The sequence below is a fragment of the Crocuta crocuta genome, unplaced genomic scaffold, assembly GCF_008692635.1.
Source record: "Crocuta crocuta isolate KB4526 unplaced genomic scaffold, BGI_CrCroc_1.0 scaffold193, whole genome shotgun sequence".
Taxonomy (NCBI): domain Eukaryota; kingdom Metazoa; phylum Chordata; class Mammalia; order Carnivora; family Hyaenidae; genus Crocuta; species Crocuta crocuta.
In genome coordinates this window covers 720,196-747,083 of record NW_027529624.1, presented here as the reverse complement: position 1 = coordinate 747,083, position 26,888 = coordinate 720,196, and the positions used below count along the sequence as shown (strand labels likewise).

Sequence of the window (26,888 nt, the reverse complement as noted above, 5' to 3'; positions counted from 1 at the left end):
TGAGCCCCCAGGCACCCCTCACCAAAGGGTTTTAAACAGCAGAGTGACCTGATCAGATTTGTATCTTGAGTGAAAGTCGAAGGCTAATCCCCACCATGAGATGAATACTCAGAACTGATGAGCCTCTTTCCTCTTCTTTTCCTTCTTTCATGGTTTTCCATGGTAGTCTCTCAGGCCGGCCGAGAGAGGACGCTCAACCTCCTTTGGGGTTCTTCACTTTCCTCTCCTAGCTTCCATGGACTGGCTATAGGAAGGCAAAGCAAACGAAAGGATGAGTGAAATATAGACTGAGGTCGGGGCACCTGGGTGGCTTGGTTGAGCGTCTGACTTCAGATCAGGTCATGATCTCAACAGTTCGTGGGTTCGAGCCCTGTGTCGGCTCTGTGCTGATAGCTCAGAGCCTGGAGCCTGCTTTGGATTCTGTGTGTGTGTCTCTCTCTGCCCTTTCTCCACTCTTGCTCTGTCTCTCTCTGTCTCTCAAAAAAGAAAAAAAACGTTAAAACAAATGGGGCGCCTGGGTGGCTCAGTTTGTTAAGCTTCTGACTTCGGCTCAGGCCATGATCTCACTGTTTATGAGTTTGAGCCCCGTGTCAGGCTCTGTGCTGACAGCTCAGAGCCNATATTTTTAAAAAAAGTTTATAAAAAAAAAAAAGAAATATAGACTGAGGTCACCGGAGCCTTAGGTGGAGAAAACAGGAATAGTCATTCATTCCACAACCATTTGAGAAGCATTTGCTGTAGGTCAGGCACTATGTAGGCACCAGGGAGGGAAGGGCAGAGGGATCCTAGGGCCAACCAGCGTTGGGCTTCCTACTGAGCAGACTTCCTCTTTTGGGGGTGGTAGTAGGCATGGTCTTGGCCTTTGGAACCTTGGCTCTGTCATGTCATTTGTTTGAGCCTCAGGCGCAGCATCTGTAAAATGGGAATATTGCTACTTATGCTTCTCATCTTCCCATGCCCCAAGATGGTTTTATCATGCCCTTTCCTCTTTCCTCAAACTTCCCACACCCTGTCACCATCACTGTTTTGAGCTGATGGACTTGCTTCTTATTCTACTGAGAAAATAAAAGCAATCATAAAAGAGCTTCTTTACCCTCCTCCATTTAATCTACCAACAAACCGTCTCAGGTATCAATCTGAATGCACCGTCCTTGCTTCTATCCCAATCACATGTGATTTGGATGTCACTCTCTCTTGTCTATTCAGGAACCATGCTCCTATAATTGTCATTTCACTCTCCTATATCTTCAGGGCCCCCCTTCCTGTTCCGGGGCGCTCTCATCAGTGTACAAATAATCTAAGAAATACTAAATCTAAAGAAAGTCTCTTTACCTCTCTGTGTCTCCCAGACTTTCATGTTTTCTTGAAGCTAATCGGAATTAGACTTCTGTCGTTTCCAATGGAAGAGGTCCTGATTAATACAGGAGACATAGATGTTTGCCTATGGAAACAGCTTGTACCTTTTCACCCATTGATCTTCAATGGGTTAAAGGTTGTAGCTCCATAGAGTTCATTCTTTCTCTCCCCAGAGGACATGGCAGCTCTAAATTGTCCATCTTTGTATTTCCTGTCACCAACCTCACAGCAATCCAGGGATTTCAGATACAGTTGTGTGGATGTCTGAAATCCACCCTCACAATAATTTTTTTTAATGTTTATTTCTTTTTGAAAGAGAGAAACAGAGCCTGAGCAAGGAGCGGGGGTGGGGGGTGGGAGGTGGGGGGAGGTGGGGAAGCAGAGAGAGAAAGACACACACAGAATCAGAAGGAGTCTCCAGGCTCTGAGCTGTCAGCACAGAGCCCAACGCAGAGCTTGAACTCTCAGACTGCAAGATCATGACCTAAGCCGAAGCCAGACACCTAACCAACTGAGCCACCCAGTCACCCCTACCCTCGCAATAGTTTAATAAGGACAGATACTTTTACATGAAACATTAAAAATTGTTCTGTTTGCATAAAAATTCCTTTTACATAGTTTTTCAAGGATTATCTGTTGAAGAGGAGGATACTTGGCTTCTGAATTTAAATGAGAGGAGTAATAAAGACAGTAAAATAAATGGGAGACAGTATTTAATATTGAGCAGTCTATATTTAATGATTAGATGAACTAATGAATAAAATGAATTAACACTTTGCAAAGGGGTTGTGTTCCCAGGGTTGGTTTTTGTAACTTAGTTATTTTGAATTTGGGATGCATTCTCCCATAGAAACAATGTTATACTTAAGTGCCAAAAAAAATCCTACGAAGGCTGTTTACCCATAATGTAGCAATAAAATGTAGAAAAGTAATGGCTTGTGTAAGAATGCTTAAACATTTTTGAATACAGGTGTCTGAGGAAAAGTGACTTTAATTAGGAGAAGAGATGGTACATGAAAAATATGTAGTGACTCTCAAAGGGACTTCTGAGACCTTTCAAAGATCATGGAGGGCATTGTGACTTTTTTAACATCTATTTTCCCCTTAAAATACACGCATTTCTGGGGTGCCTGGGTGGCCCAGTCAGTTAAGCTTCCGACTTCGACTCAGGTCATGATCTCACAGTTTGTGGGTTCGAGCCCCTGGCAGGGCTCTGGGCTGACAGCTTAGAGCCTAGAGCGTCTTTCGGATTCTGTCTCTCTCGCTCTCTGCCCCTCCCCCACTCAGGCTATGTCTGTTTCTCAAAAATAAACAAAGGTTAAAAAATTAAAATGTATGCATTTCTTTCTCTTTGTACAATCTTAGGCTATTCTTATCATCAGCAGGATCATTATCGTTTGCCTGGTAGGCAATTGACAACTGTTTTGTTTTCAATCGGCTGGAAAGGTAGAAACAAAGCAAGATGGAAGTTTGGGGGAAATTTCTCTTAATTGGAAAAGAGTTGTAAGAGATGAACATATCATAAACAGCAAATAAGTATTTATCACATGTCTCAGTATTCATATTTTTAAAAAAGATGATGCGTTATGCTCTTGAGAAGTTTACTATTTACACAGGGCGTAAGATCTACACGGAGAAAGAAAAGGCGCCACCCGGTAAGACTCCCTTGGGTGTCAATCAAGGAGAGGGCTGTTCAGAGTAGGGAGTGATCTTTGGGGCCAGGGAGGGGGAAGACCTTGAAACTGGCCTTTGGAAGAGGATTTCAGTCAGGAGGGGGCTGGGAGAGTGTATGAGGTGGAATTAACCGAATGGCACTTGATAGAAAATATAGGAAAAGGAAGAGACATGGTGTGAGCACGATTTCACCTAAAGAGAAAGAATATGGTGGAGAAAAGGCTGCCTGATGAATTTCCCCCGTGGACGCTGTACAATGGCTCAGGGAAAGTTGGTGCTGGCTAGAGCCAACTAGGAATAACGACCTTGGAGCCCCTAAGTGACCAGGCAGCACACCATCAGAATTTCAGAGGTGTCGGCAACTCAGATTGTACCTTAATATATCTAGGTGTTTCTATAGCATTTGTGAAATTTTATCATCTCCTGCCTGTCGATTCTAGTAATGTGTTCTATTAGACAAATCCCACTGATTTTTAAAGAANAAAAAAAAAAAAAAAAAAAAAAGACCTCAAGTTCCCTTTGCCAGCACTCCTGATTGCTCCCCGCTGCTTCCTTCTCTTCTTCCTCTTCCTTGTTGGACCCTGACCAAACCACTCATTCTCTGGGGCCCGTTTTATTACTTCTAAATGAGAACGGAACTAGATTACTTATTGCTTCCAATTCTAACTAACTAGATTATGAAATTTTCCAAAATGACAAAACACAGCAAACCATGAGGTCAAGGCCTGATTCTACCGCTCAAATCAAACAGTTGTGGTTTCCACAATAGCTCCTTCTGAAAAAACGCAGATGGTTCAGTTATCCATTTTCTTCTCCAGAATTAGGGGACTCTGCGCTAAGAGCTGCTAAGGGGGCAATGGGATTTATCTAGAAAAAAGTGGTGTGGCAAGCGTAGGCTTTTTCCCTCCAGTAAGAAAGTGGCGAGGGTCACCGCGGCAAAAATCTGTTCGCTTCGATCTCCTCCGATTCAAAAGTTTTCTGGGCAGCCGCAAGTAGATAAACCTTATCGTTGCGCTCTCGAGTTTGCCGTTTGGGGCTTTAATATGCACGGACCAGCTTTTAAGCACCCGGCTCCCTAACCGCAGACCTTGACACCATCCATCGCGAGCACTGAGCAGCCGGGCCCGCGGTNGGACAAGCTCCTGCTGGAGGAGGCGTTGCAGGACAGCCCCCAGGTACCCCTCGCCGCTCCGGTCACCTCGCTCGGGGGCTGGAGGCCGGGGAGGCCCCTCAAGCCTCGGGATGAAGGCCTGGGGCGCGCAGGGCCGGCCGGCCGGGAGGGGGCACCCCTCAGGCGGGGCTGGAGAACCCGGAAAGCTCCCCGCGCCCGGAGTCTGTGGCGTGACCCCTTTCCAGAGTCAGCTGAAACTGACGCTTCCCGGCCTAAACTCGGGCTCCCCCGCTTCGCTGAGCGCCTCCGGCAGATAATTTAACCTTTTTGTGCCGCACTTTTATCCTGGGTAACTCAGGGGTAATCATTGTATCCGCCTCCCAGAGTTGTCAGATTGTTAGCAGGCAACGTCTGGTGGAGAAGTAGTCAATCTTAGTTATTTTCATCCCTACTACTATTACTGCTACTACTACTGCTGCTGCTGCTGCTACTACTACTACTACTACTGCTCTACTACTGATGCGATAGGTACTGGTGGATTTAGGGCCAAGACGGGAGGCAGGGAGCCCAGATCTCTTTCCCAGCGCTACCTTCGGCACAGTTTTCCCATGTCAAGAGAGTATGACAACACCTGCCTCATTTGTCGCTCGGGGGAACTTCATTAGCACGCTCGAGATGAAAGTTAAGTCCTCTGAGCTGTGCGGATGAAAGCCGCTGCGTAAATACGGCAGATGCGTGCAGAATGACCTGAGTTTATGATACAATGGGCTGCTTCTCTTCAAGGAACTTCTGTTCTCCATTAGCATTTCCCCAGCTTCATATCCCCTCTCCTGGTTGTGGGTTATTTAAAGAAGTCACTTTATTCCCAGGTGTCTCAACTCTTGAAAAATTCTTATGAGATTCGCCTATTTGCCTTCTCTTCTCGGTTCCTTTCTTTTTTCTTTTTAGCACATTGTGCTCTTTGATGGACTTAGCTACACCTACTCTGCATCTAGCCAGTTCAGTTCAGATAAGTCGTCAAAGGGCTGCGTGCTTAGTTTTCTTTTGCCCGTTTTTTTTTTTCTTTCCCTGTGATCATCTTTAGGTAGGCAAGTAAGAAACTTGAGCAAGCTGTGACTTTTTTTTTAATTGGTATCCGCTGGTCTGATGGACTTTTCAAAGGGCTCTTTGAAGGCTTCAGACAGGGGCATTTTAATGGGACCAAAGCCCTATGGAGAAGTCATTTTGGGCGTCCCCACACATAGTATGAGATGTAAATATAATAAGGTAGAATTTGGGATTTCCGTTTACTGTGTAGTTGGAGAAACTGAGTGCAAAGACGCCTCGCTTTCCTAGCTGATCATGGTGATGGGCTGAGCCGGGTCAGAGAGGTTGCGCTAACTGATTCTCCACGTTGCCCTCACTGGTAAGTCACGTTCTGCATTTTTGGCTCCCACTAAAGCAAACAGGCACAGTTTCGGAGTCGTTTATGGGGTTTGCTCAGCTGTGAGGCAAGTACGTGAGGAAACCTGGGTCCTGATTCTTGCTCTCCCACTAACTTGTCATGTGACTGGGGCAAGTCACTCATCCCCACCCTGTGACTGAGTCAATTTGCTCCTCCACAGAATGAGGGATATGGAGCAGATGAACTTGAAGGGGCTTTAGAAGCTCAAGATTCTCTCACAGGGCATGGTTTGTAACTTTGAGCATGTTTGTGGAAGAGGAGGTTGTGTGGCATAGCCATTCCTATGTAACGCCCCTCTTCACGCAGGGAATTTGTTACTGCCTTGGGGAGTTGGGTGTCCCCCTGCTGGGATCCTTCATGAGGTTGTTCAGTGGAAGCTAGCTCTCAAGAAGGTCTTCGATAATCATCAGAGTATATTTATTTAGCAGTCTTATATGGGGCATGTGCCTAAAGCAGCCTTTCTTCCAAGGAGACTCATAGATTTGGAACTGGAGAGAATCTAATCCAAGTCCTTCATTTTATGTGAGAAGAGTAAAAACAATAACAAACCCCTGTATCACGCATGCATTTTATGTGTCAGGCGCTGTCTAAATCCTTCACCTGCGTTCATTCACTTAATGCTCCTGACAGTCGTTGAAGTAGTAGGTTTCCTATGAAAATGACCAAGGAGCAGAGAAGTTAAATAACTTGCTCACAATTATACACACTACAGCGGCCGAGCTGGAATCGGAACCCAGGCAGTCTGCGTATATTGGTTCTAGTTGACCCCACTAACCTAGCACCCGGGTTTTCTGTCATCGGTGACCTAATGTGTTGTTCCACTGAAAGGAAAAGATCCTGAGAAACCCTCTATGGTTTGTTTGTTCTGGTTTTATGAAGAGCAGTTATGAGGGTTGCTGCAGTAACCTGCACAGGATTGATTAATGAACACAAGGCTTTTGTATTTGAACTCAGTGACCCAAGAAGAGCTGAATAGCCGTTGGCCGCCCTCAGACACATCTATTCACTTCCCCCTGTTTAGTCCTGCGCGGTGTGTGGACAGTAAGACCCGTCTGGGCACACACGCATTATTCCGGGTCGCATCTGCTGTGTGAGATGCATGGGGTTTTAGGGACTAAGATACTCGTCTCCATGGCTGCTGGCGAGCCTCTGCCTTGTCAGCCGCTGCTAGATGCTGGGAGTGAAGTGACAAGGTATGAACGCCCGCCCGCCACCGGTGCAGTCTGTTCCGGGACACAGATAAGCAAGCAGTCCCAGGGCTGTGTGAACGTGCCGCCCCTGCTCCTAGGAGAGGCTTAGTGTCCTTTGTGTATGCAGTATGCTTTGGAGATAAGGCGCAGACAAAAACTGTTGCTCACTATTTCTTGATTTTTGTTCGTTTCCTTTGCACTTGGCATAACTGAAGCACAGGGAAATTAAAGACTTAGTTCTGAGCTTGTGCAATGAGTGGTCCAACTGGGAACAGCCATCCTTGACCAAGCCAGGCTTTCCCTTACTCGTGCAAGATGCCTCAAAACAGCTTGGCGGTTCTGTCTTCATTGTGAAGAATAACACATATATTTGACAATTAGAGTTATTAAGATTGTGCCGTTGTACAATCAGATACTATTCTGGAGAATAAAAAAAAATGTTTATTGGGGAACACAGTTTCTTTAAGATGCAGGGGTGATGTGGAGCTGAGGCTCTGTCCGTAGGGGGTCTGGTTTGGTTTTTCTGGCGAGGCATACTCTTACGAGTATAGAGTAGTAGAAAAAGGATGGGATTGAAATTCAAACTCTGCCACTGTTACATTATGCAGGTTACTCAGCCTCTCTGAACTTGTGCTTTGACATGTGTAAAATTAGAATAAAAATGGTTACTTAATGGAATTCTTAGGAAGACTCAACAACGTGCAAGTAAGTAAAGTGGCTTCCTGCTTGCATATCTTTGTAATGCCATCAATGATTGCTGCTATTGTCTTTATAAGTGATAGGCACCATTGTCTTTCAGACTTTCAAGTAGAGTCTTTGATGTCTGATGTACCTGTGCCTGGTGCTTGGTCTCATTCCTTATGACTAAGAACATTCCTGTTGTCCCGGATAGAAATTGAAGCAGATATGGAGCTGATATGTGGATATCAAACCAGTGCCTAAGATAGCTGGGTGTATATTTTTCCAGCTGTGATCTCGGCCTCAGTAAATTAGAAAGACTGGACTTTCCTTGCCAGTGCTAATGGGGGTCATGATAAACATGTCCAGAGTGTAAGGAAACAAAACAAAACACTCGTGATACAAGTCTTTGGCAGTTATCATAGGTGAGAACGTGACCGTAAGATGGCCAAATGGAAGCCAGCTCCAGGGGCACTTGGGCCGTGGCCCACAGAGCATGCCCACTGGTACAGCTCACTGCTGGGTGACAGGTGCGGGAGGAAGCGTGGCCATCGGTGCCAGACAGACCTGGATTTACATCCCTGCCCTGTGCTTCCCAGCCTCGGGAGGCTGAGCAAGTTTCTTAACCTTGATGAGCCTTAGTTTTATCATCTGTAAAAGGGGTTACGTATCCATGATATCTACTTCCTGAAGTTGTTGGAAGGATTCAGTAAAATAGCAAATATTTAGTGCCCAGCACAGTGTCTCACACCTTCAAGGCGGGTAAAGGAATTTTAGTTTTATTTCTATTCTCTTTGTGGAGGACATTTACACGAGCCTTCCCTTTTCATCTTAACCTATCATTTTCCACTCAATTTTATCCCTAATAGTTTTGAAAGCAATGACTAGGACTCAACTAAATGGATATCATTAGTATTTTAAAAAATTAAATATTCTCAATCCAATTGTATCATTCTTTCCTTCTCATTTTCCTAGACATATTAGTTATAGCAAAGAAAGACACCAGGATCATAATAAACATGGGTGAATTCTGTAGTGTTGACACCATGATGATAAAAAGATGAAAAGTTCCTTTAATATTAGATAACATGTATAGCTAACTATTGCTGTGATGTCAGAGTGAAATCATACACAGACTCGTGTTCCTTTCCGAGTCTTCCAGATGCTCCACTTGTAGCTGCTCTCTCTGTGTCTTTAGTAAACTCTGCTCTCACTTAAAAACATGAAATCATATGTGTAAAGCCTTTATTGTCTTTACTTTAGTAAATAATCAAAGTTCATTATTGTCCTATTCATTGTTGTCTGCTATCACCATATGTCACACACTAGTGGGCACTTTATGTATATTCAAGATCTCATTAACCCTGCAAATTAGTGTCAGAGTCTGAATTTGGACCCAGGACTGACATGGTCCCCCAAGGTGCTCCCAGATCCTTTGAGACGTGCAGAAGGCTGTAAGCTCCTGGAGAACATAGAGTCGATTCTAATCACCTTTGAATAGCAGTTCCCAGCACAATGTTTCATCGGATATCGGATGGAGGCAGAGACGTATGCATCAATGATTGAATGCAGTCTTTTTTCCCAAAATAAAAAGTATATTTATTTATTTTTAAGTTTTATTTATTTACTTCGAGGAAGAGAGAGGAAGCATGAGCAGGGGAGGGGCAGAGAGAGAGAGAGAGAGAGAGAGAGAGAGAGAGGGAATCTCAAGCAGGCTCAGTGCCTTCAGTGTGGAGCCTGATATGGGGCTTGAACTCACTAACCTTGAGATCATGACCTGAGCCGAAACCAAGAGTTGGACGCTTAACTGACTGAGCCACCCAGGCACCCCTAAAAAGTATACTTTAAAAAGATAGAATGGAGAGTTCTAACCCAATGTTTTTCACCTACTGGTTGACATCCATGAGTCGATGATGAGATCCAGTGGGTCACAGTTCTGATTTTTGTTTTCAAATGGAATAGTACAGAGAAAAATCATTATATATGCATAAGAATGATGAACATTGGTAAAATGTGTTTCGTGCTGTTACTTTTAATTTTAAAGTTTGATGGACTCTGCTTTAGCACACAAATTACATACTGTATGAACTCTGATATTTTGCTATCATCGAGAGCTTTTTAAAAATCTATCCGACATCTTTATTCATGGCCTCTGGTGTCTCTGTTAAAAAGGACTGATACTAAAGAGAGTACACTAGTCGCAGAGCAGGTATTTTTAGCCTTAAAGGCCTCGGGCAAAGCCAGGACAAGAGTGTATTGCTGTGAAGTGCATCAGAGTTTGTGGAACAAAATCAAGGGTACACTGAATGATCCAAATGCCCTGATAATTGAGGGTGCTTTGAATCCAGTTATTGCTCTCTTACCTGAGTTGTTAGAAAAAGAAGGAATTGAAATTCATTTGCAGGGAAATAATGAGCCTTAATAGGTTATTCCTTGTAAAGTGCTTTGATACCATCTTATTAAAGGCATTTCTCGGGCCGCCTGGGTGGCTCAGTCAGTTAAGCATCCGACTTTGGCTCAGGTCATGATCTCACNCGCCCCCCGCCCCCCCCCCCCATGCTGTCTCTCTCTTTCTCAGAAATAAATTAAAAAAAATTTTTTTAAAAGCATTTCTGTAACACTGTCCATTCTGTGCTTCATGATTCTGTGCTTCATGGGTTATTTTCAGAGATTCTGTTATCACTGGCATAATATTTTAGATTCCCACTGTGCTGGACACATTAAGTAAAGTCCCTTGAGTTAGATAGATACAGTCACTTACGTGACACCTTGATACTTCTTTAGATGCCACCTAATATGTAAATATTTGTTTAGAGTTCACTCTGTGCAGGTTCTATGCGTAAGTATGACAGGAAGTACCTTATATCTGATGACCTTGCTCAGCTGCTTCAGGGCACTGGGTAGTTAGTTAGTCTTCCTGAAGGAACTGAGCTCTCTCTCATTCTTGTTAAGTTGCTGTTTCAGTTTTCTGCCCAGATCTACCACTGGTGGACCCAGGATAGATCTGGAAATTTCCTGGCTATGAGTTTAAAGTTGGCTTCATAAAAGATGACAAAAGACATGAAAATTGACCTTAGTATCTTAAGAGGAAAGCATGACACACTCCTGCAAGATGTCCAAGATTGCAGAAAACCAGACAGATGGCTGGCTGTTGGGGTGATGGACTGCTGGGCGTCCACACCCCAGGTAAACACACAGCCCTGACGTCGTGTTCAGTTTATGGGCTGGAAAGGAGAGGCTGCCTTTTAACTTTTTTTTCTTCATTGGATGGACTCCCCTGGTGCTTAGGTAAGGGCTAAGTTGAAACAGATAGTAGTGCCGGAGTCTTAACTCTTTAAATATTGGCTTGCTTTCTCTGGCCTCGACACTTAATTTTACTCAGTTTGCCTCTGCTTTGTAGTCTGAGGGCTTAGAAAATCAGTTCTAATGCCTTTTTGTTTTGTTTTTTTTTTAACATTTATTTATTTTTGAGCGACAGAGAACACAAGAGGGGGACAAGCAGAGAGAGAGAGGGAGGCACAGAATCTGAAGCAGGCTCCAGGCTCTGAACTGTCAGCACAAGGCCCAACACAGGGCTCCAACCTGCCAACCGTGAGATCATGACCTGAGCCGAAGTCAGAGGTTTAACCGACTGAGCCACCTAGGCGCCCTAGAAAAGCAGTTCTAAACTGAAGCTCCAGAAATCAGCTCTTCCTGCTATTATCAGTAAAAGAATAAAGCTAGAGAATAGGCCCCTTCCCTCTCCACATCTCAGAGGTGTGTGTGTGTTTTCTACCTCCTTTGTAACTTTTCCACTTAGAAATAAAATCGACTTCATTTCTTCTTTTCTTGTAGACTCGCTCTTTACTGAGTGTTTTTGAAGAAGATGCGGGCACCCTCACGGATTATACCAACCAGCTACTCCAGGCAATGCAGCGCGTCTACGGAGCCCAGGTATCTACCTGCGCCCTCACTTGAGGAGGGGGGGGAGAGGAGGAGAGGATGAGCCCTCTGCCTTCATCTTGAACTTCTCTCAGGAGGTTGAGGAATTTGAGTCAGAACAACATCATTTAAAGTTTGGAAATAAAATCAGCATTGTCCGTTCACTTTCAAAAACCGAGGACAATCTGGTTTTTTTGCTTAAAAAAGAGCGTAATTTTCCTGTAACTAGTAAAACCAGTAGAAAAAGACCACGTCGCTGGTTTTCTTTCTTTCTCTTTTTTTTAATTCAGCCCCACAGGGAAACATTTGAATCTCCTCTTCCTACTTGTGAATGCGCGGGGTCAGTATTCTGAGACATGCTCTTTGTCTTTCTCCTAAATGGGTCTTAGATGTCCGCGCAGGCGGGTAGAGAGGCTCTTTTCAAGTGCTTCCTCTGAAAAGACTTGAGTCACACTTGTGGAACTGTTGGGTGGCTTCTTTGTTTTGAGGAACAAATATCTCTGACTTGCAAAACTATGCAAAATAAATTGCTGAGTAGCAAAAGTGAATCTCTTCAAGATCAAGAAGTGTCTGTGTATGTTACTTTTTAAGAGAAGGCTTAACGAATTGCTTAAAATTTAGTGTCACCCATCACAATATTATGGCAGCCGATGCTTTTGCTTATTGATTCCTTGCTGACTTAAATCTGTGTGTGTTGATGTTTCTTTATCTCACCGATGACCTCTAAAGAAATGCCACACTCAGTATATAATACATATGTGTAAATGTGCATAGTCAGCTATTACATGTCTCCTAACATTCATATGTGATCATTTGTTATTGTCATTGTTTTATTGATCTTTGCCATGGAGGAGCTTACATTTGGGGTGGAGGACAGAGAAAACGGTTATGTAAGAGTGTTTGTGCCACTAGGAGAGGAGGTCACCTAACCCTGAGGAACTGTGCTCAGCACCCAGAGAGGGTGATTGTGGCCATTGACATTGACTGGATATTTCAGAGCTTCTGGGCATCATTTCAAGACCTTGACATGGATGTTTCATTGAAATTCCCCAGCAGCTCTGTGCGGTGGGCATTGTTCTCATTATCCTCCTAGGATAGGTTAGGAGACTGAAGGACTCCGAGGGCCAGGAACTCGTCCAGGTGCACCCTGTTAATACGTGGCAGAGCGAGCCAGCCTGAAGCCAGAACCCTCTCAGTGGCCAGACTCTCAGCCACTAAGCGTGGGGTGGCCTGAACAGGAAGTAGCAGTAGAGATGGAAAGAAGTGGGTGAATTTCCGAGGTGTTTAGGAGGCAGGTTGGCGATTGGATGTGAAGGGGTCACATGTGTGAAGGATGAGTCAGGAGGGTTGAACAACAGGGCGGGTAGTTGGGAGCACATAGGAGGAGATGAGGGTGTGGGTATGTGTGTGTGGCAGGAATGACAGGGATGCCAGTTATAATTCTTTCTTGAGAGGCTGATTTGGGGTGTCCAACGTGGAGGAAGAGCTTGTTGAAAGTTCACATCTAGAGTTTAGGCCGGAGCTACAGATTTGCAGACTGTACTGTGTTATACAAGTGCAACTTAATTGGAATTAATTTTAAAACCCAAAATAAACCCATGTGCTCTTGTGTGATTTTACTTCTTTGGTTAAGACATTCAGAAACTGGGAACAGGGGCGCCTGGGTGGCTCAGTCGGTTAAGCGTCTGACTTCGGCTCAGGTCATGATCTCACAGTTCGTGAGTTCGAGCCCCGCGTCGGGCTCTGTGCTGACAGCTAGCTCAGAGCCTGGAGCCTGCTTCCTATTCTGTGTGTCCCTTTCTCTCTGACCCTCCCCTGCTCACGCTGTCTCTCTCTCTCTCTCAGAAATAAATAAAAAACATTAAAAAAAAAAACTGGGGACATATTATGTTGATTTTTTTAAACCCTACTCATTTATATCGTATGATTTTATATCTTTCTCTACATAGTCAAAATTTTTAAAAAAATTTTTTTTTTTATTGCACTTTAACACCTGAACTTAACTGCTATTCAGTAACTTGAATATTGTCATTAAATGATTTATCTCTTGTTTAAGGTTTAGGATCCCCAAGACTTAGGGACCGTGTCTCTGTCACCTCAAGAGTCTCTGTTCTGCCTTTCCATGTCTGTCAGAATCATTTACTTGGAGATGTCCAAATACTTTCTTTATGTGCTTTTTCTTTTGGGCCAGAAAACTACATTTTGCCAAAATTAAGTGGGTCGTACATTCCAAGAGTCTGTAAACTGGCTTGTAATTCACACCACATGATCATCACATGGGTTCTCCACTGGCCAGAAACCCTTCCTCCCGCCTCGGCATTTCCTGCAGCAGAGGCTAGCGGGAAGGGCTGGCCAGTGCTGCCAGCCTCAGTGGCGGAGTCCGGCAGTGGCCATCAGCATCCGGACGGGTTGGGTTAGGGTCATGTGGTTTTCAGGTCCATTTAAATGCTTTGGTGTTTTGTTTCTTTTTAATTAAAACACACACGCGCGCACACACACACACACACACACTTTTCTGACTCTTCTTTGATCAGTTTGTGTGTGTGTGTGTGTGTGTGTGTGTATACATACACATATGGATGGATGTGTGTGTGTATAGTAATACTTATCTGTGTTTTCATTCAACTTTTTTCCTCTAAGTTGTGCTTTCTTGGTTTATTTAACATTATTCCTTACACATTTCACACCTAGACATGTTGAATTAATAGGATTTTATAATTTTTTTTTAACAACACAGGCACTTAGCAAGATGTTTTTTCATCATTATATTTTAGAAACCAGATTTATGCTGCTTATAAATGACAAATGTTCATAGGAGATACTTAGAATCAGACCAGGTGGTAAATTTCTGTATTCTGCTAGGGCGAATGCCACTGGACCTCAGTTTCAGAAAGAAGAATGAGAAAAACTAGAGGAACGTTCTGTGAGCAGTTTTGCTGATTGTAGCCGGTTTGGGGGAAATGTTAAATTTTATTTGACGTAAGCAGTAGAATGAAGCTATGGTCTGTGAGCTGTTCTCAGCGGTTTGCAGCAATCCCTGCAGTCATGTCTGGTCTCCTAACTGTCAGATGTGCCTTTGCACATGGTGGGAAGTGAGTACCTCATTGTGAGTCATTTGACCGAGGGAAGCAGAACTGCCACGGCAGACACAGGTTACTTGGAAACAGGTGCTGTCTTGCAGACTGTCGGCTAACTGCACTGAAAACCTCCACAGTGTCTGAATAGACGCATACGTACGCATACTCAGTTCAACCTCAAATTTTGCATTTAAGACATTTGATATACAGAACCACATATACAGTCAAATAGATCTACCATAATTGTGTTTCTTTCTTGGAGAGGTTAAAAAATTTTAAATCTTTGGGGCGCCTGGGTCGCTCAGTCTGTTAAGTGTCTGACTGGATTTCAGCTCAGGTCATGATCCCACGGTTCATGAGATCAAGCCCCGAGCTGGACTCTACACTGACAGTACGACCCTGTTTGGGATTCTCTCTCACCCTCTCTCTTTCTCTCTCTCTCTCTCTCTGCCTCCCCCCCCCCCAACAAAAATACAAAACAAAGTAGTAGGCTATTAAGTTTTGGGGGAATTAAGAGATTTTGGCCTGCACGGGGTGGGGTCAGTCCTTCTACCCACTGCGTTGTTCAAGGGTCTACAGTACGGAGCTACCAAGTTAAGCAAGCTAACATACCTACTTGGGAAATAAAATGAGAGGAGTGGACTTCCAGGAGTGTGAACTTGTAATGAGGATGGGAACGGGTTTAGAAGGCAGATAGGGTCAGAAGTGCTTATTTTAGTGATAGAAATAATAGTTATATTTGTTGAGCACATAAACATACCACACGCTAGGCTAAGCATCCCCTTTGTAGATCCTCCGTTAGCTTTCACAGGAAAGGAGCGGGATTACTCCAGCACGTGTTTGCAGGTCAGTAAACGGAGGCTCAGTTCGTGTAGCTTGCCTAATGTCACAGTGTCACAACTGGAATTTTACTCGGGTCTTTGACTCCAAAACCCGCAGTCCCGCTCCAAACCACTATGCTGGACTCTTCAGACACACTGGTCTCCAGAACTGGCGGCAGAGGCTAAGGAAGGAGGAGCGTTCAGAGGTTGTTCTTGCTGCTCTGGAGCAGCCGAACAGCTTTGTAGCACGGTGCAGGCTCGCTGTCTGGTGTTTCGGTTACCTGTGGCCAACTGCAGTCTGGAAGCAAGTGCTCTTCCTCCCAACACATCAGTGACGGTCAATGGTAGCCTAATGGTACATCATTCACCTCCCTTCCTCTCACCACTCAGGCATCTTACCGTCTCACACCATCACAGGAGGGAGGGGGAGTGCAGCATGAGGTATTTTGAAAGAGAGACCACTTTCACTTAGCTTTCATGACAGTATACAGTTGACCCTTGAACAACGCAGGGGCTGGGGCGCTGACCCCCACACTGTTGAAAATCCTCATGTAACTTGACTCCCCCCAGATTTAACTACTAATAGCCTACTGTTGACCAGAAGCCTTCCAATAACATAAAGCGTATACTAACATGTATTTTGTATATTGTATGTATCGTATACAGTATGCTTACAATAAAATAAGCTAGAGGAAAGATGTTATTAAGAAAATCACGGGGAGAAAATACATTTACAGCACTGTATGTATTTATTGAAAAAATTTGTTTAAGTTGACCTGCATCGTTTAAACCCATATTTTTCAAGGGTCAACTGTATTGTAATTTTTCCATTTTGCTCTTAGGTATTGTTAATTTCTCACTGTGCCTAATTTATATATTAAAGCTTTATCATAAGTATGTATGTATAGGAAAAAAACATAGCATATATGGAGTTCAGGCATGATTTCAGGCATCCACCGGGGTCTGGCTGTGTGTCCCCCATGGAAAGGGGGACCCCTGTATGTTAGAGGTGGGAGCCAATTCCTTTTTGTATCCCATAGTAACTTTCCTTGTTGAATTAGTTTTTATGCATAATTGTTTTTAGTCAGTGCATTTTAATAGCCCTGAAAACCAGTCAAGTTGAGGTGGATATGACAGGGACTGAGAAGCAATGTGTATGTAGCTTAAGGTGTGAGGGAGCAGAGAGCCTGAGTAGCTTCTGGAAACCGCTTCGGAGACCTAGCTTCCTGCAGTTGTCTTGCATGGAGGGGCCTAGAGCTTCTCCTCGGGATGGCTTTGAAGGCTTTCCGATTGGTAGCCAAGATGATTCTGGGTGAGAGACGCTCACTTAGGTACAGGGGTTAAGTGTTTGGCCTTGGACTCACAGATCTGAGCTCCATGTTGGCTGCTTGCTGTGTGATGTTGGGCAGGTCACTTGTTTGCTTGAATTTCCTTATCAGTTGACAGAGGCCGTAATAACGGCTGCCTCATCAGGTTGTCGTGAGGGTTCATAGAGTTTCCCTGTGAAGGGCTAAGATCAGTCACTGGTGCCAAGGGCTCTGGGTGTTGTCTTTTTTTTTTTTTTTNGTTTTTTTTTTTTTTTTTTTTTTTTAATTTTTATTTGAGAGCATGAGAGGGGGTGGGGGGATCTCAGGCAGGTACTACACTCAGCTCAGCATGGAGCCCAATGTGGGGCACCATCCCCTGGAGAGATCCTGACCTGAGCCAAAATCAAGAGTCAGACACTTAACCAACTGAGCCACCCAAGCGCCCCTGGGTGTTAATCATCTTCTAAGTCTTATAATAACAGTAGTTAAGATGGCACATTACACTGGGCCTCTTATTTGAGTTAAATAGGAGCCTGGCCCTCTGATCTTGACTTTCTTGAAGGAGCAGTTTATACTTGCTTTCTTCACTCGGTCACTTGATGCTTGATACTCACTCTTAAGGCCACCTTGGTCTGGCCTCCCTCTCCATCTTGCTGTGGGGGCTGCTTACTGCTGAAATCATACCCTCTCTGCCCGCAGGCCCTGGGGAGCACCTGATCCTTTAACGACACCCCTCTTAAAACAGTCTTGCTTTGGTTCCTGCGACAAGACCCCCTCTAGTCCCTTCCTAGTTCTCTGCCCATCCTTCTAGGTGTTTCCCCTTTCCTAGCACCCTGTTGCTGCCTACCCTTAAGTCTTAATGTTCTCCACAATGCCATTGGAACCCTCTGCTTAGTCTCTATTTGGTTCCAGGGCTAAGGTCACTTCAGCAAGCCTGGCCATTTCGGAACCTGTTTGTAGTCCTTGTCTCTGGGTCTTTATTCCAAAAACACTTGCCTCTTGGTGCTGTGGGGAATGAGTGCACAGCCCTTACCTGATTCAGCAGTCTCCTGATCCCTCTTCCTGCTTTCAAGGAGGTGTCCCCCCCCTCAGCCCTCCTCTACCCTACAGCTGAGTGAATCACTTCTAAACCTCCCTTCCCTCCCTGTCTTTAGATGCTTCTGTAGCTCTCTGTAACTTCAGGGTAGAGGCTAAACTCCTCAGCAAGGTGTGTGCAAAGCGCTTCATGAACTGAGTATCATCAGCCTACTCTTCTACGCTCGTGTTTGCTTGTTCCAGAATATGCCACACCCTCTACATGTTTTGAGATTTTGCTGCCATTCCTGCTGCCAGGAATCTCCATCAACTCCTTGCCCTGACAAATAGCCTTTCTGGCTTTAAGACCTCACGTTCGAGGTCTCTGGCACCTTTCCTTCCTTCCTTTTGTCCCTTCCTGGCCAAAGCACGGCAGTGTGCCCGGATGTCCTGTACACTGGTCGGTCAGAATGCTTATGGTGCAGCGAGTGTGCGGTGTCCTTGACCCTCTGGAGCATGAGATCCCAGAGAGCACATTCTGCAGATTAACGTCCATGTCCTCAGGAGGCATTGCGCCCGCAGCACAGCTTCCTGCCTTTGTTCCTGTGCGGCCCAGCTCGAGGGCTCCTGGACCTGGCTTTGTGGCGAGCACCACGGTGACAGAGACTTTCCCCTACCAGCTTTGCAGCAGCACTGCTGAGATTGAAGCAAGTGCCTCTATTGTGACTTTGACCCCAGAGGACTTCCTCTGCCCCTGCTCCCAGCCTCTCCATTGCTAGTCACCGTGGGTGTGCCACCGGCAGGGGCCTTTGGGTGGCTTGGGATGACAGTTACAGTACCTTAAGCACTCCGTGCCACTCTGAGATAAACATTGCTTTTCTAAAAGCTTGGTTTTCCTTTCCATGCAGGTTTGCTAACCACTGCTATTTTCTGCCTTGGCAGGAGCTGTGGAGATTCTATCTAATACAGGAGATGCTGTCAGTCAGCACTTTGTCAGGTTATCTTTTTTAAGGATTCTCACAAGGTATCAAATACCATAGGCAGTAGCCAGAGAGCGGTTCCAGAATGTCACAGAATCTTACTCATGGAACTCCATTTAGAGTCTGAATTCTAGGCCACCTCTGTTGCTGAACCACAGCTGGAGAAGTATGGGATTTATGTTCTGTCTAAAGACCCAGCGGGGCTGGGAAGTAGTGTAGCGTTAAAAACTTGGGCTATCGATTGCAGGTCCCGCAAACCCGAGTGAAGCCTTTGCCTTCCCTGTTACTAGCTGTGATTTTAGAAAGTTATTGCCCTTTCTGAGCCTTTGTCTCCTCATTTGTAAAATGATAATAGTCCTTGCCTCCCAGGTGGGTTATAGGATTAAATGTGATACTGTATGAAAAAGACTTAACAGCACTGGCAAGGACGCGGAAAGCGTGAATGTTAGCAGCCGTCTCTAATATCGTTATTACTAATATTTACTCTGCACCCAAGCTCCAGTTTTGCAAGCCTCGCTGCTGAGATAATGGTGTGGGCTCACCCCACAGGGTGTGGATTAATTGGCTAATGTTGACAAAGCATTTCATAAAACCTTGGTGTACAATAGATTGAGTGTGAGTCAGGTTAAAGTTGGTCTAGTTCAAAAGATTTTTCATGTAATGTGCTCTGTATAGAAGTTCCCTTCTTTTCAGGGCAGTGACTGGCCGTTTGTACCCGTGGCTTGTCCCAGTGAGATCGTACTGGCAGAGCAGAATCTCGCAGCCCAAAACCACACGCATCTGAAAACACACAGCATTGTTGGCAGGTGTTTCTGGGAGAGACTCGGCAGAGCCCAGTTGTACACTGGGGTTCCGGAAGGCAGCTGCTGAGTGCTGTGTGTTGTGCCCCTTTCTTCCCGCTGTGTGAGCGGCCCACGGGCGCTCCTGTCAGCCTGGGCGCAGTCTGACGCCGGCAGCATTCAGGCCCGTTTTCCCATTACGTTCGGAGCATTTGCCACCGAACTAGAGAGAGGGGAATTCAAGTCGTCTGTGGTTCCTGCTTGTTTTGAAGGCATGGAGGGGACCTATGGTGTCTGTTGACCAGTCTCTCAAGGATACAGTGATGGGGGAGTAATATTTTAGACTTAGCTAAAATAAAGAAAAGAATGACTTAAAAGAGTAGATATTTCTAGAATTTGAAATATTGTAGCATAAGGGAGAGCCTTCTGAGGGGTGGGGTGGGTCTTTGGAGACATTTACTTCTAAAGTAGGATCAGCAATTTAATTTTAATTTTATTTTAATTTTTAATTTAATGTTAATTTTTTTAGAGAAACAGAGTGAGCGGGGGAGGGCAGAGAGAGAGAGGGAGACACAGAATCTGAAGCAGGCTCTAGGATCCGAGCTGTCAGCACAGAGCCTGACATGGGGCTTGAGCTCGTGAGCTGTGAGATCATGACCTGAGCCCAAGTCGGATGCTGAACTGACTGAGTCGCCCAGGCGCCCCTGTAAATAACTGCTTAAGTGAGGGAAGCCACACTCATTCATTCCTGTCTTGTTTATGGCTCCTTTAAGGGGGTGAGTAATCCCAGCAGACACCATATCTCATAAGCCAAACATCACTTCCCTCTGGCCCTTGATAGGAGGTCTGTCAGCTCTGGCCTAAAGCATAGGCCTCACCTCTTAGCAGGACTTGGGATCTTAGAGAGTGGTGTTTATTAAGAGTGTTGATTTGGGGATGGGACAGACCTGGGTTCACATCCCAGCCCTGCTGCTAACTAGCTGTCTGACCCTGGGCAAGTGTCTTAACCTCTCCATGCCTCAGTTTCTTCATCTGTAAAACTGTGTTAATCAGAACCTACCTTATAGGGTTGTCAGGGTTAAATGAGGTGATGCGGAAGTACGCTTAGCATGGCATCTGGCGTGGATTAAATGCTCTCTGCGCCAGGTGCTGTTGTTAGGATCTGTGGGTCTGCGCATCCCGGTGCACATGGTGCTATCCCCAGGCAGATGCCAGAGTAGCTTCAGCAAATCCACCCTAAAGCCTCCGCTACTAACTCCAAGAAGAGGAGCATGGTATTTTATGATCTAACAGGCAATCTGCCCAGAGAGTGGGCCGAGACCTGTGCGCGCTGAGCTTCCTAACAGCACTGCTGAAGATGGGCAGCAGGCAGTATTTCTTGGCTGACTGTTTCATGCCTGTCCAGTCTTGGTATTTTACCCCTCCCACCCCCACCAACCCATCTGTGATGTTTCCTTGCAGGGTTAGGAAGTGTTTTCCCCTGACTCGCTGATTCCAAGTATTATTTGAAGCTGGGAATCTAGAGGATTCTTCTAATCTTGATTGTTCATTTGTGTATCGCTCTGTTGTCGGGAGCCCGCCCCGCACTGGGAGCTGCTGCGTGCCCCTCCCTAAACGCACGCTTAGTGCTCACGCAGGTGCTCGCTTGCCTTCCTCTTGGCTACGTGGCTGCCAGCTCTGGTTAGTTGTGAAAGGGACGGCACGCTGGTAGGGTGCCAGAGCCAAGAACTTTTATTATATTTGCTTGATTTTATTCTGGGGAAAAAGAGAAGAGAGCTGTGTTTCAGGGTCTGTGTTTCAGTAATAACTGTTCCTTGGGACCGATGAAGGAAGTCGAGGAACAGTTGGCTAGTTGTCAGCAAAGAGGGCTGAAAAAGTAGCATCAGGGCCCTGATGGGTCTTGCAAAGGAGGACCCCGGTAAAGAAAACCAGCTCCTGCAGAGTTCAGGCCTTGCCTCTAAAGGAATAGAAAGCCCGGGGGAATTAGAAAGTCAGCGAAGGCTCAGGCCAAGGCCGTCCAGTGCCCTCCCCTCATTCTTTCCAGGTCAGACCCTGTGGCTCTGCCCCTCTGTTAGGAGCAAGTCCTGAATCGGAAGAAAAGCTTTCACTGAGTTTTAGAAACGTAAGATACGCTTTCTGGGCTGAGTGCACCGATGGTGGGAGGCTAGTGGTGGAAAACTGCTCTGTCGCCAGAGATAAGAGGGATAAACCGGAGGAGAGGAAACTGACCAGTAGGGGCCAGTGACAACTGGCACAACACGGGCCTCCCGGGACGTCGCAGCTGTGCTTCCGTGTTAGCACCCGGCATTCCTGGCCGAGGACTCGTAAGTTTGCCGGGTCTGCTCACATCACGCCGCTGCTGAACTTCCCGTCGCACGTAGAGTGGAGTCTGGCTCTGGACCCTGGAGGCTGTGTGTCCTCATGCTGCCTGCACCCCAGCCTGTCTTCCCTCCACGCCTGCTCCCCTTGCTCCAGCTACTCTCTGCTCCGTAGCTCTTCTCCCCATGCTGGTCCCTTCCGGAAAGCTCGTTCCCATGGCTAACTCCTAGTCTGTCTTCAGGGGTCTGCTTAGAACCTCTTTTCCTTGGAGACCATCCGGGTCCTCCAGTTATTTATTTTTTTAAAATGTTTTATTTATTTCTAGGAGAGAGAGAGACAGCATGAGCAGGGGAGGGTCAGAGAGAGAGGGAGTGACAGACTCTGAAACAGGCTCCAGGCTCTGAGCTGGCAGTCAGCACAGAGCCCGACGCGGGGCTCGAACCCACGAACCGCGAGATCATGACCTGAGCGAAAGATCATGACCTGAGCGAAAGTCGGACGCTCAACCGACTAAGCCACCCTGGTGCCCCTGGGTCCTCCAGTTAGAGCCTCCTAAAATGACCGTGATTTTCTTCGCGGTTCTCATCATGCTTTTAACGGTGTTTTGATGTCTGCTTCCCCAGCGAATCCCATGAGGATGGGGCCCGCGTCTGTGTTGGATGTTGGGTACAGTATAACTGCTCACCACGGTTTTGTACTGACCAGAAGGAGCAGTAACTTGCAAATGGTGTGAGGTGGGGGAGAGGGAATGCAAGCTTTAGCCTTTTAATTTGCTTTGGTCTTGTTCTCCAAATAATGTCTGAACACGCTGTTATTTTACAGACACAAACATACATTCTTTAAGGGATTCTCTGAGGTGACCTCTGTTTTTGGTGACTAAACATGTACTGGACAAATCTTACCTGCTTTTCTCTCCTCCCTGCAGAACGAGATGTGCCTGGCCACTCAACAGCTTTCTAAGCAGCTGCTGGCATATGAAAAACAGGTAACTTGGTACTTATGTGGCATGCGACATGGCACTTGGGGTTCATAAGTGGGGTTCTTTTAAGGAATTCCCCAAGGGCGTCCTTGAGAGACTTTGATTTCCTTTTTTCTTTTGGTCCATAGTCCACTCTTAATTTTTTTTGTCTTGCCTTTTCTTTTCCACTGGTAAATTCTAACCTGTGATTATCCAAAGTATGATATTTTCTGATTAGCATAGAAGTAACTCATTGCCTTGAGAGTTAAGAGTCTGAGGGACTACAGATGTGTCAAATCCCAGGAAGTGACCCAGTTATCAGGAAATAAACTCAAAACTGCCATCCTGTCAGGACAGAAGTGTGGTGACCAACCAGGCAGTTGTCCGGGAGGGGTGGTTAGGGGCATCGCTGAGGCGGGACACGGCCAGCGCACCCCTTTTCTGTACATGGACACTGAGACATGATGTGTGCAGGGGAGCAGAGTGCGGGCTGGCGTGGAGGGTGGTGGCGCATTGTGGGGGACACCGCGGCACTGACTTCCCAAGCGTTAATACCTGGATCTCTTGTTGTCTTGTCTTAGAATTTCGCCCTTGGCAAAGGTGATGAAGAGGTAATTTCTACACTCCACTATTTTTCCAAAGTGGTAGATGAGGTAAGATCACAGCATGGCAAAATTGTATTCTTTCTTGAACTTTTCATGTTTGTTTTGGCCCACTTTCCATTTTTATATAACTGCTTAAATCTCTGAGAAGATACCTCAGCCTGTTGCTCTTCCAAGGTCCATTTCATAAGCCCAGTTGTATGTGCTTGTGTTTGTTTCTGGTGTGAGGGGAAAGGCTTTGGTATACATGAACAGTGGACCTAAAGAAAGATTTCTAAGAATTTAGTTTCCTGAAGGTGAGGGCATTAGTTTCTCAGCCTGCTAGTAATAAATTACACGTCAGTGGCTTAAAACAGTAGAAATATATTCTCTCACAGTTCTGGAGGCCAGAAGTATGAAATTAACTTGTTGGCAGGGCCATGCTCCATCTGAAGGCCCCAGGGGGAATCCTTTTTGGCTTCTTCTGGCTTCTGGTGACCCTGCGTGCCCCCTGGCATGTGGCTGCATCCATTCAGTCTCTGCCTCTGACTTGCATGGCCTCCTCCCCACACTGCACTTCACCCCTTCCATCTGTGTCTTCTCTTCTTATACAGACATTTGTCATTGGAGTCAGGGCCAACCAGGATAACCCAGGATGATCTCACTTCAAGATCCTTTGTTATATCTGGAAAGACCTTGTTTCTAAATATTCACGTGTTCTGGATGGACGTTTTTGGGGGGAGGAGGAAAGTGGGCAAAATTCACCCCACTACAAAGGGTTTCACATAACTGCTCTTGTGTAACTGCTCTTGTATGCTACATGAATATATGTGAAAAGCAGGTATTGTTATTTTAAAAAATCCTAATTGTAATAAACATTCCAGCTCAAACGCTACTGTGCTGGGCAGAACCGTCTGCAATATTGGGTTGGTATGAAATTGGTATTTTGTCTTGCAGAGTGTACAGTACTTATTGTAGAAAATCATGATAAAGAATAAGCAAAACAAAACATGCAGATGTCATTTAACTGATATAAAATAGATACTGTCTTCAGCTTATAAAATGAGAAACTGGAGCACCAGGGTGGCTCAGTCAGTTAGGCATCTGACTCTTGATTTTAGCCTAGGTCATGATCTCACAGTTCCTGAGATCAGGCCCCACTTTGGGTTCCGCACTGACAGCAAAGAGCCTGCTTGGGGTTCTCTCTCTCCCTCTGTGCCCCTGCCCCACTCCCTTCTGTGTGCTCTCTAAGTAAACTTTAAAAGTAAAGAAACTGAGAGGCACCTGGGTGGCTCAGCCAGTTGAGCGTCCGACTTCAGCTCAGGTCACGATCTCACGGTTTGTGAGTTTAAGCCCGGTGTCAGGCTTTGTGCTGACAGCTCAGAGCCTGGAGCCTGCTTTGGATTCTATGTTTCCCTCTCTCTCTGCCTCTCCCCTGCTCGGTGTGCAATCTCTCTCTCTCTCTCTCAAAATAAATAAATATTAAAAAATTAAAAAACAAAATAAAATGAGAAACATTCGTATGAAATTGTACTGATTGCATTTTCATTCATTCAACACATCAGTCCAACAAGCTGTTATTCATTCAGCAAACATGTACTGACCACCTACTGTTTAGTAGATGCTGTTCTGGACACTAGGGATACAATAGAGAACATGTCATCCAGTTCTTTGTAAGCTTCCTCCTCTCTCCCATGACTGTGACTGTCTTCAAAATATATGTTAAAATGGATGGGTATCTTTTCCAGAAGAGGAGAATAAATGGAAAAAGTAATATGAGGGGAGCAAAAAGTAATTTTTTGGAAGGTGAGGAGATGAATGTTTCCTAATTAACTATGAACAAATAACCCAGGGGGAGAAGCAGCAGACTCCACCCACTGAAGTCATGTGTTTTCCCGAGCAGAAGAGAGTTGCTGAGGAAATGTGGTTAGTCGTCAAAACCCCAGAACTGAGATTTCCAGTTTAGGATATTTACTTACAACCATCTTTTCATGGGCAGGGATGATGATTCTTTTGGTGGGGAGTGAATCATTCCCAAAGGCTGGGCGGCTGGAAATGTGATTTTATAGGTAGTATCACGTCTCCCTGGAAGCTTGGCAAGTAAGGGGTTTTCAGACAAACCGAAATGTGTGAAAGCAGTTAACTCAGGTGGGAAGCTTTTGAGCAGCTTTTCAGGTTGTTTTCTCTTTCTGGGCCTCTACCAGGTTGAAAAGTTTTCAAGACAAGTAATTTGACTCAAATTAAGAATTCAACTCAAAGTAGAGATTCATGTGACTTACATTTTTAATAGCATGGCTCGGAACTGGACATTCTATGTTGTAGGCATGCAGAAATTTTTTGTCCTTATCAGTTTCCCCACAGGCAGGGTTTCTAGATCACTTCCATGGAGTGCACCGGAGACAGGAAGTCGTCATCATTCTAGATTATGTTAACGAGTCAGTCAGACCCTCTACTCCAAGTGTTTTCTAGTCAGGTTACTGTTTTGTCCTCACGGTAGCCATGCAGGGAAGGTGGTGGTCTCCTGATTTTCAGTATGACAGTACGGGAGCGCCTAGGGGTGTCTCCACTCTCCTGAGGGAAGGCACTGTGTTAGAAGCCATTGTCCCATACCTTCCAAAAGCCCCACGGCAAAAAGTTGATGACAAACCCTTTGATCCTTAAGAAGAAATGAGGAAGAAGCTGAGTAGCTAGGAAGGTTACCATTCCTGAAGTGCATGATCATTGCAAAGCCACTTAATGTCCCTGATTTTTGGTTTCTTCATCTGTAAATGGCAGCAGTGAGAAAGCCCATTTAATTGGGCCTTTGTAAAGATTAAGACATTGCATAATGTCTATCAGAGTATTGAGCACATAGCCACACACATAGTAGGTACATTTGTTGACTTTCATTCACTTAACCGTTAGTTTAAAAAAGTGTCTATTTTTCACTGAAGCTATTCAGGAGAAATGGTTAACGCATTCTGTCCTGGTGGCATTTATTGGCATGGTTGTCTTCATGTGTTCTCAGTAGAAGAAAGCTGCCAGCTTTGGCTTCATTGAAAGCTAGAACATTAACTGCTCGGACCACAGCTCCCCTGCCTGGCAAGTGATTGTCTGTCAGCTTCTCAAAGCAGTCTCTGGAGGCACAACCGTGGGGGTCCAGATCTGTTGGAGGGAGAGCTGTGTGCAAACGGGGCCTTCGTATGTGACTGCTGTTTCCGCTGCAAGGAACTTTGCCCAATGTGTACAGCAGGAAGGACTGCCGGGTGATATCCCTTTGTTCACCCGGCAGGAGTCCCAGAGCGTCTTCAGTCATGTGTGCATTAAGTGCTCACGTCTAGACTACCAAACATTTCAAGTTTCGGCAACTTTGTGAGCACAAAAGACGGGCTCCACATCTAACATGGTGTAATAGGAAAGTCTGGAGCTCAGCTTCCAATAGCCCAGGATGAAAATCCTAGCTATGCTGCCTCTTTGCTATCTGGATTTGGAGAGTTTGCCTCTCTGTTAAATGAGTAGAATAATCAGAGCTAGCTCCCAGACTGGCTGAGAACCAAATGATACAAAGCATGTAACTTTGGCATGCAGAAAGTACTCAAAAGTGGTAGCGCTGAGGGGGATGACTTTTATTTCTCCTACACCGCTTACGGCAGGATTTAGAAAGGCCTTGGCAAGCTGGAAGGAGAGAAAGAATCAGGA

General features: G+C 45.5%; 1 protein-coding gene across 1 annotated transcript in view; it reads left to right on the top strand.

Moving 5' to 3' along the window:
• The first annotated feature begins 3,237 nt into the window (after positions 1-3,237).
• The window catches only part of APPL2 (adaptor protein, phosphotyrosine interacting with PH domain and leucine zipper 2), a 52,552-nt gene continuing 28,901 nt past the window's right edge, over positions 3,238-26,888 (top strand). The window contains exons 1-5 of the mRNA XM_077761960.1: positions 3,238-3,300; positions 4,116-4,205; positions 11,288-11,386; positions 22,597-22,656; positions 23,211-23,282. Of these exons, the coding sequence (XP_077618086.1) occupies positions 3,238-3,300; positions 4,116-4,205; positions 11,288-11,386; positions 22,597-22,656; positions 23,211-23,282 (384 nt within the window). The remainder of the gene's footprint in view (positions 3,301-4,115; positions 4,206-11,287; positions 11,387-22,596; positions 22,657-23,210; positions 23,283-26,888) is intronic.